The sequence below is a fragment of the Oreochromis niloticus genome, linkage group LG10 (assembly GCF_001858045.2).
Source record: "Oreochromis niloticus isolate F11D_XX linkage group LG10, O_niloticus_UMD_NMBU, whole genome shotgun sequence".
NCBI lineage: Eukaryota > Metazoa > Chordata > Actinopteri > Cichliformes > Cichlidae > Oreochromis > Oreochromis niloticus.
Window position 1 is genome coordinate 31,718,287 of NC_031975.2, and position 8,892 is coordinate 31,727,178.

Below are 8,892 nucleotides of genomic sequence, written 5' to 3' on the forward strand. Positions count from 1 at the left end.
TAGGCTAAAACAATCTTTTTTACCACAAAAAATAATTAAAATAGAAAAAGTAAAATTAGCTATAGGCCCCAGAAACCCACAATATAATGAAATTCCGGTGATGTAAATTTACAGATAAATCAGTGATGTAGCGTGTCCGCGAAAGGTGAACCGTGATATGGAAAGGGAATGCTGTAATTTGTTTTATTGTCATCTCACACTGTTTAAAACCTTTCAGTATATAATGGCATCACAATGTGCTTCCAATTAAAAGTGAAATAGCAGAGAACTTATTCATATACACATATATATATATATATATATATATATATATATATATATATATATTATATATATATATATATATATACACATATATATATATATATATGTATATATATGTATATATACATATAAACTCCCAGCACGCCCCTGCGGGCGGTTTATCCTTCAAGCTCAGGTCCTCTACCAGAGGCCTGGGAGCTTGAGGGTCCTGCAGTATCTTAGCTGTTCCCAGGACTGCGCTCTTCTGGACAGAGATGTCCGATGTTGTTTCCGGGACCTGCTGGAGCCACTCGCGTAGCTTGGGAGTCACCGCACCTAGTGCTCCGATTACCACGGGGACCACCGTTACCTTCACCCTCCACATCCTCTCGAGCTCTTCTCTGAGCCCTTGGTATTTCTCCAGCTTCTCGTGTTCCTTCTTCCTGATATTGCTGTCATTCGGAAGCTGGATAGCGTAGTGGTTAAACTACACGCCTTTGGAGCAGAAGATTGCAAGTTCGATTCCTGCCTAGGGCGTCTGTATCCAGTAAGGGTCCTAAGGCTAGACCCCCTATGCAAAGTGAGCCTACCGCAGACATGAGCGAGACAGATAAATATGAAGGCATGCCGGCTCGGACAGGAAGGCATCGGTGGGCAAGAGATGAAAAAAGGGTGTTGTTGGAATGCTACTATGCAAGTAACCCTGGCGGAAGGGGTTACATGAATAGGATGAGGGACCATATATATACATTAACTATAGTTAAAACTGATAGATGTATTTAAAAATTGTGCACAAAGAACAATAGATATTTCAGAGGCTGACAACTCGTTCAAATGCTTTTATTTGTTTTCTCTGTTCTCTTGTGAAACAGCTGTGTTCATCAGTACATTCTGTTGTTATTCACATTTTATACAACATCCCATCTCATTTGCTGTCAGGGTTACACCATATTATTATTTTATTTGGCATACCCCAAATTAAATCTTCCATCAGATTAACTGTAGCGCGAAAATGCACATAAGAGCACAAAAGTTGATCATCCAGTTTGTGCAAATATGCATTTGGTTAAACGGAAACCCTAACTGATTAAGAGGTTTCTTCATAGGCTAAACAAGCCTTATGTGAAAGCAAAAATCTAAAAGAATGGCATAAATGCTGCTGAGTTACTAAGGACACAAGACAAAGATTCATGGAGATGCACAGCAACATTAATAAAAGCAACAATATGCAATGACCCAGGATTCAAATGTGTTGATCTCCACTGAATGGGGGTCTTTCGCCCTGGCATTCCTTTTCGAGCCAGAGATACACAGTGAACTCCATTCATGTTTAGTCTAGTTTGATTTACAATCAGCAACGTGAAAAAACAAATTTCTAACATCTTTTTTGTCCTACATCTTCGGAGGATTATTTGACAGCATGAGTTCATCAGTGTTTGTGGCAGACTTGTGTAGTGAATTGTTTAATGATATTGCTGCGTAAATCTTTGCTGACCAGCCCATAGATAATGGGGTTGATGGCTGGTGGAACAATGATGAACAGAATGCTGAAAAACTTTTTTAGATTCTGGGAGGCTGAAGGAAACCTGTAACTAATAACTATGATCAATACAGCTATTTGGTAGAGCACATACACGAGGAGGTGAGAAGCACAGGTTTGAAAAGCCTTGCTGTGAACTCCGCTTTGTCTCAGAGAAGCACTCAGTATCCTGATGTAGGAAAAAGCAATGATAAGGAAGATCCCTGTGTTGACAATCCAGGTCAGAGATAATCCTATAAAATAAAAAAATAAAAATGTCCTGTTAGTGAGTGAGAAAGTTGACTGAAGAAGAATCAGACTACCAATGATTTAGACACATGCCAATACTTCACTATGTGTTAATAGACAGCAGCATTGAATCAATGCCTGGCTCTCTTCCACAGCATGTCTTTATCCTGTCTTCCTTCCCTCACCCCAACATGTTGCGGCAGATGGCCCCGCCCCTCCCTGAGCCTAGTTCTGCAGGAAGTGTCTTCCTGTTAAAAGGGAGTTTTTCCTTCCCACTTGCCAAGTGCTTGTTCATAGGGGGTCATATGCTTGTTGGATTTTTGCTGTATGTATTTTTGTCTGGTCTAACTTACATGAAGCCCCTTGAGGCAACTGTTGTTGTGATTTGGCGCTGTATAAATAAAATTAAATTGATATCAGACTGTTTATGAGAAGTTGTATGTAGCACACTATTACGTTTTCCTGTTAACTGAATAAAAAAATAATATGTGGAACTGAGGCTGTATCAGGCTGATCTAAAGCTGATTAAATGTTCAACAATATACTGCATACACTACGGACTGACCATAGATGTTACTGACGGGTGTGGGAATGCAGGCCAGGCTTAGGATAGACTGGTTGCTGCAGTAAACATGGTGGATGGTTCGACCACACAATGGGACATTCATGTGGAAGCCAAAGAGCACAGCAATAACCACCAGAGCAATGAACCAGGCCAGGGCGCAGCAGGAGTGCAGCCGAGCCGAGGTCATGATGGCGTGATACCTGAGAGGTTCACACACTGCAATGTACCTGCACAGAGAAATCAAAATCGTTTAGAGTTAAAGATATGTTTTTAAAATGTGAATAAAATTATTTTAAAGCTCTTTCAAAAACTATCAGTTTTTCTCCTTTCTTTGTAAAGCAAAGAAGAATTCTGCAAAAACTTCTCCTACTACTAAAAAAGAAGAAAATCCTTCCTAGACGAAATGTTGGGGAAAAAAACATAATGCTGACATACAGTCAAAGATTGTGACATAATCCATAAATTTCATTGACACTTCTACTTTTGATGCTGCTTTTACTAGATTGAATGTTTGATTTTGATGTTGAGCTGATAGTTTTATTACCTGTCGTAGGCCATCGCACCCAGAACAGTCTGCACTGCAACCCCATATGTGTGCACAGAAAAGGCCTGGGCAATGGCTGGGATGTATGCAATCCTCTTCTGCCCCATCAAGAAGTGCATCATGAGACCAGGCAGCACAGCTGTGGACCCCAAAAGATCACAGACTAGCAGGTGGCACACCATTACAAACATGGGTCTGTGCAGGTTCTTGTCCATAACAATCACATACACTATGACACCATTGCCCAGCAGCACCACCATGTAGGTAAACAGAGCCAGAAAAAACAGCAAAGGGCCAAACCCTGGAGGTATATAAAAGCCTTCAAGTTCAAACACAATCGGCTGTTTGAGAGGAGTCACCATCGTTAGGTTCTCCATCCACAGCAGCTCGTTTCTGCAAAACACATCAAAACCCAAGAAACAGGTAACACACATCAGACAAAGCTTTTAGATTCATAGATACACGTTTTAGTAAAATGTAATAAAAGATTTTTAAAAAAGCTTTGAATTAATACACCACAATATCTGGAATCAAAGAAGAGAATGACAGATAATGTCTAATGATCAAAAACTTGAAAAGCTTGAATTATACTTTTTTATCTTCCTATCCTTCTGCCTTCTCATCTGCGTGCTGAAGTTGCTCTGACTGTTTGAGGAAACTGTGCTGTGCTTTTATTAATTTGCAGATCGTTTCTCATTCATGTTTACCACTGAAACATCAGCCCCCATCCTGGATACAAGCAGGAGACTAACCAACAAGCTCTGTGCCTGAAGTGCCACAAACTGCAGTTCCTTGCATCGCCACTTGATTCTGGCTCCAGAATCAGTCACTCAAAGCTTCCATGTTAAAATGTCCATCTATGCAATAGAAAGCAACATGTCATGAACCGGAGATTCATATAAAGTTTTTGGACCCAAATGCAGACTCATAACATGCAAAGGACTATTTACAAGAATTTATTTACGCACAAACTTGAGCTCAGAATCACAACACAACTTCACATGAGAAGCATCGCCAGGGCAAGGGATCATCAGAGATTGCTGCTGGAGAATAATTAGTCACGGGCAACAGAGGGAATGATGGAGCAGCAACTCTGCAACAAAGGAGAGAGGGGTTACTGGACAAGAAGGTGAGGAAGTGTCTAAAGATGAGTACTGATTGTGGTGGAGTTGGTGGGAGTGTGTTATGTAGGGATTGAACACAGGTCCTGTTCCAGAGATTCCAGAGGGGGTCCAGGGGAGGCACAATGGGCAGGAGGGCAGGCAGGTAAGCGGGATGAATATTGAAACCTTTGCTGTAGACAGACTGTAGAAGTGGAAGCGACCTGAACCAGCGCTGGAGAGTAACAGGGCAGGAGGAGAATCAGAAGGAACTGAAAACAGGAGTAAGACACAAAGAGGCAACGTTAGACACTGGTGAAATGAGCATATAACTGAGAACAAAAGAGGCCTAGTTACCACCAAATGTAGCAGGATGAACTGGCAAAGAGTGGAAGGCAGCACTGGTTTAACCCTCTGGGGTCGATGGATGTGCCGGTGCGTACAAATCACATGACCAATTTAAGACGACACAGCAACAAGATGCAGCGACTCAGAGTCTCCATTTCATTTTGTGTTAAAGTGCAGACTTCAAACTACTTACTGGTTTTCAAATTGTGTTGATAGGCCACAAAACACCAGAGTTATTATGAAAAATATACGCTGTGTTTCTTCCTGAATGCTATTGTCGCATTTCCTGCAGGAAAAAAAAATGCGTTTTCTAAGGACAGCCCTAGCAAGCACTCTCTGCTATGCGTGTTAAAATGTACCATGTCAACCAATCAAAAAATAATATTGCAACATGTGGCAGTTGGTTATTTAGGAAGAGGGAGAAGTTTTAGGAGTGACACCAGCGACAGAGAGAGAGAGAGCGAGCGAGTGAAAAAATGGAGAGAGAGTTTTGAGACGTGAAAGATTTGTAATGTCTAGTATGTTTGGAGTCAATAGTTAGTGTGTGTTAGTCATTGTTTTGTTTTGTGTGTCAGTGAGGGTACCAGTGAATGTCACAAATGCTGCCAAAAAGCCACCAAAGGCACATTGCAGTGTAAATGCTGTCTCCGGTCTCAGGCCTGCAGGTATCAGGCTTGTGATGTGCTCCTCTGTCTTATAGTGAACAGAAAGTATTTTTTGGAGTTGCATAAATAATTTGTGTGCCTTCTTATTTGATGCAGAACACCTGATTGTTCTGTAAATAGTTTGAAATGGTTATATATAAAAAAAAAAAAAACACCTGAGGAATTGGCAGCATTTTTAGATACATAGGTGCATATAATGTTGTTTGCAAAACTTTTGCATATTTGTGTGGATGCCCTCAAAGGGCTTCCACACTATTGAGTTCCTGTTTCTCTTTATTCTTTATCTTTATACTTTATTATTCTTCTAGTTGCTCCGTTCTTCGCCGTTTAACTACTCCGTGAGTTTTCAGCCGATTTTCTCCGTTCAAACTCTAAACTGTTCTGCTCTTTCTGCTAATGACTGCTATGACTTTTGGTGTTTATTACTGTTATACTTTTTAAAATATTACACTTTTTTCCTTTAATTTGTCCTATTGAAATGAATGGGAAACTTCCACAATTCTGCTAAAACTTGCTTGTTTTTGAAACTTAACTACATCCTCATACTTTCACCTAGAAACTCCATTCAAACTTTAAAATGTTCTCAGATTATTGGGCTATTCCTGAGTGATTCAGGTTTTTCAGATCTTCTACCGTTTTAATTTTATACCTCTTTAAGTTTTCAGTTGCAAAATTGTGATTTTTCAGAAAATACATGCGTTGTTATGGTTGCTATGCAATTAACTCAGAGTGAGGGCTGGTCTGTTCTGAATTTTCTCTTCATGTCTAAACAACTTCTTGCTACTCGCTCAATTTCCACTCAACTCCCACAAATTATACATCAAAACGTAGGTATTTTTGCTGGCTTTCACAAAATATCACTATCATTCTTGTGGGATTTACACATTTTTTGCAAATCTCCTCAGAGCAACACAAAGTCTGAAAACTCTCCATACAAAGTCAATGGAGAGTTTGTTCAAAATCAGCGCTGGATTTCTCTAATGAGAGGCATTTTCAAATCATCATATCTCCTTAACAAAACAGAGTTGAGACATGAGGCTTGTGCCAATATATCTTCAGACATCCCTGATGCTCACAATTCAAGAATTATTTCCTCACCTATTACCGTTTGGCCATGAATTACACTTGTTTGAGCATAGGAAATTTGTCCCTCGCTCAGATTTCTTCAGATTTCAAACTCTGGAAATGAGGCACTTTTTTCTCTCGTCATATCTTTTTGATGGATTTCCACACAGACCTGAAAATTCCCATGACTGTTCACCAAAGCCTGCTGTTTCTTACGGTGAAAGAATGATTTTGATGCTCCATATAGATTTAGAGTTACAAAACATTGTTTGAGGGCAAGTCAAGGCAGTTTTGCTTTGCCTCTGCTCAGTTACAGTGTATTACAAGTCATATATCTTTAATAATTTATATTTTATCTCTGATTTATGAAGACCTGCAGATTCCCCCATCTCTTCTGAACAAAACGGTGTCAGAATGAGCGTTCTAGCCCCTACGGTTAGGAAATTATGGCCATTTGTTCGAGGGGAATCCTGAATGTGAGAAATACACTGCAGAAAACTCATACCTCTCTCTGTGTCTGTGTGTGTAAGTGCTGATTAGAGCAGGTGCAGCTAATTTAGCTGACCTAGATATACCAAGCCCAGACTCTTAACAGCTCCTGTTCCCTTTAGGCTCTGTGTATGTGTATGTTTGTGTGTCTGGATCAATATTTCTCCCATGTTACATATTACTCCTCCATAATAGTATTTGTGCTAAATCAAAGTACTTCTACTACATCTTAGTACTTCTGCTCAATCATAGTATTTCTGCTAAATCATAGTATTTTTGAAAAATCATGGTATTTGTGCCAAATCATGGTTTTGGGGCAGAACCATAATATTTATTTTATGTTATGAGATTACTACTAAGTGGAGGAATGTCTGTTATGTTATAGTTTATGTGCTGAATATAGTATATCTGCCAAATCATAGCATTTATCCCAAATCAAAGTATTTATGCCAAATTACAGTAATTCTGCTAAAAAGCAGAAATAGTACCTTTTAGCAGAAATTTCTGTGAAAAGATATTATTTATGTTAAAACATAGTATTTCTGCTAAATCATAGTATTTCTGCCAAATCATAGTATTTGTACTTATTCATAGTACTTGTGCCAAATCATAGTATTTGTACCCAATCATAGTATTTCTGCAATATCATCGTATTTGTGCCAAATCATGGTATCTTTTTGCCAAATCATGGTATTTGTCCAGAATCATGTTATTTGTGCCCAGTTAAAATTTCTGTTATATTATAGTGTTACTACTAAGTCGTAGAATTTCTGTTATGTTATAGTATATCTGTTGATTATAGTATATGTGCCAAATAATAGTATTTATAGCAAATCATAGTATTACTGCCCAAACATAGTATTTCTGCCAAATTGTAGTATTTGTGCAAAAACATAGAATTTCTGAAAAATCATAGTATATCTGTTATGTTATAGTATTACTACTAAGGCATAGTATTTCTACCAAATCATAGTATTCCTTCAAAATCATAGTATCACTGCAATTTCATAGTATTTGAGCGAAATTGTAGTATTTGTACTAAATCTTGGTACTTGTGCCAAATCATAGTATTTTTTGCAAATCATATTATTTGAACCAAAACATTGTATTTGTACGAAGTCATAGTATTTCTTCTAAATCATAGTATTTCACCCAAATCTCAGTAGTTGTGCTAAAACCCAGTATTATTGCCAAATCGTAGTATTTGTACTGAAACATAGTATTTGTGCCAATAAGAGTATTTGTACTAAATCATAGTACTTGTGCCAAATCATAGTATTTCTGCCATATTGCGCTAGTTGTGCAAAAACATAGTATGATTTTGCAGACAGTCTATATCTGTTATGTTATACTATTACTACTAAGTCACAGTATTTCTGCCAATTCGTAGTATTTGTACTAAATCATACTACTCGTGCCAAATCATAGTATTCAAATCAAAATATAGTATTTGTACCAAAGCATTGTATTTGTACGAAGTACAGTATTTCTGCCAAATCATAGAATTACTGCAATTTCATAGTATTTTGAGGAATCCCTTTTGTTATAGTATTACTTCTAAGTCATAGTATTTCTGCTTTGTCATAGTATTTGTACTGAAACATAGTATTTCTGCCAAATCATAGTATTACTGCTATTTCATAGTATTTGAGTGAAATTACAGTGTTTCTGCAAAAACATAGTATTTCTGCAAAATCATAGTATTTCTCTCATCTTAAAGTACTTGCACTCAATTATAGTATTTGTGCCAAAGTTTAGTATTTCTGCCAAATCATATTATCTCTGCTAAATCATAGTGTCTGCCAAATCATAATATTTGTGCCTAAGCGCAGCATTTGTACCAAAACATAGTATTGCTGCTATGTCATAGTGTTTGAGCCAAATCATAGTATATGTCCTAAAACATAGTATTTCTGCCAAATCATAGTATTTGTCCTAAAGCATAGTATTTCAACAAAATCACAGTATTTCTGCTATGTTATAGTAATTGTGCTTGTAGAAAAACCTGTATTAGTGTGAGCTACATTACCCAGCAGCCTCTGAGCAGTGAGGGAATTCATGGGACTTCTGAGCTAGATGGTCTTCCTTCGTTCCTGGGCTAACGA

The 8,892-nt window shown here is 38.0% G+C and overlaps 1 protein-coding gene across 3 annotated transcripts; it reads right to left on the reverse strand.

Annotated features, from left to right (window-relative positions):
• Window positions 1-1,074: 1,074 nt before the first annotated feature.
• Window positions 1,075-5,451, reverse strand: LOC100692761 (olfactory receptor 2K2). 3 transcript variants are annotated; one of them, XM_019363492.2, is made up of 6 exons: window positions 4,089-5,451; window positions 3,873-3,977; window positions 3,349-3,513; window positions 3,121-3,259; window positions 2,577-2,803; window positions 1,075-2,016 (listed from the first exon to the last, which is right to left on the reverse strand). In XM_019363492.2, the coding sequence occupies exons 4-6, from the start codon at window positions 3,240-3,242 to the stop codon at window positions 1,673-1,675; spliced, it is 693 nt and encodes a 230-aa protein (XP_019219037.1). In that variant the 5' UTR covers window positions 3,243-3,259; window positions 3,349-3,513; window positions 3,873-3,977; window positions 4,089-5,451; the 3' UTR covers window positions 1,075-1,672. The 3 variants fall into 3 exon arrangements, with proteins under 3 accessions (XP_019219037.1, XP_005462567.1, XP_005462568.1); XM_005462510.3 differs by having other exon boundaries at window positions 3,121-3,977; window positions 4,089-4,492; window positions 4,578-5,451; XM_005462511.3 differs by having other exon boundaries at window positions 3,121-3,513.
• Between the last annotated feature and the right edge of the window lie 3,441 nt (window positions 5,452-8,892).

Excerpts from the sequence above, each read along its gene's own strand:
- LOC100692761 (XM_005462510.3), bottom strand. The coding sequence starts at position 3,554 with ATGTGTGTTACCTGTTTCTTGGGTTTTGATGTGTTTTGCAGAAACGAG. Across the intron at positions 2,804-3,120 it reads GGTGCGATGGCCTACGACAG|GTACATTGCAGTGTGTGAAC; the intron begins GTAATAAAACTA and ends TTCTCTGTGCAG. Across the intron at positions 2,017-2,576 it reads ACCCGTCAGTAACATCTATG|GATTATCTCTGACCTGGATT; the intron begins GTCAGTCCGTAG and ends TTTATTTTATAG.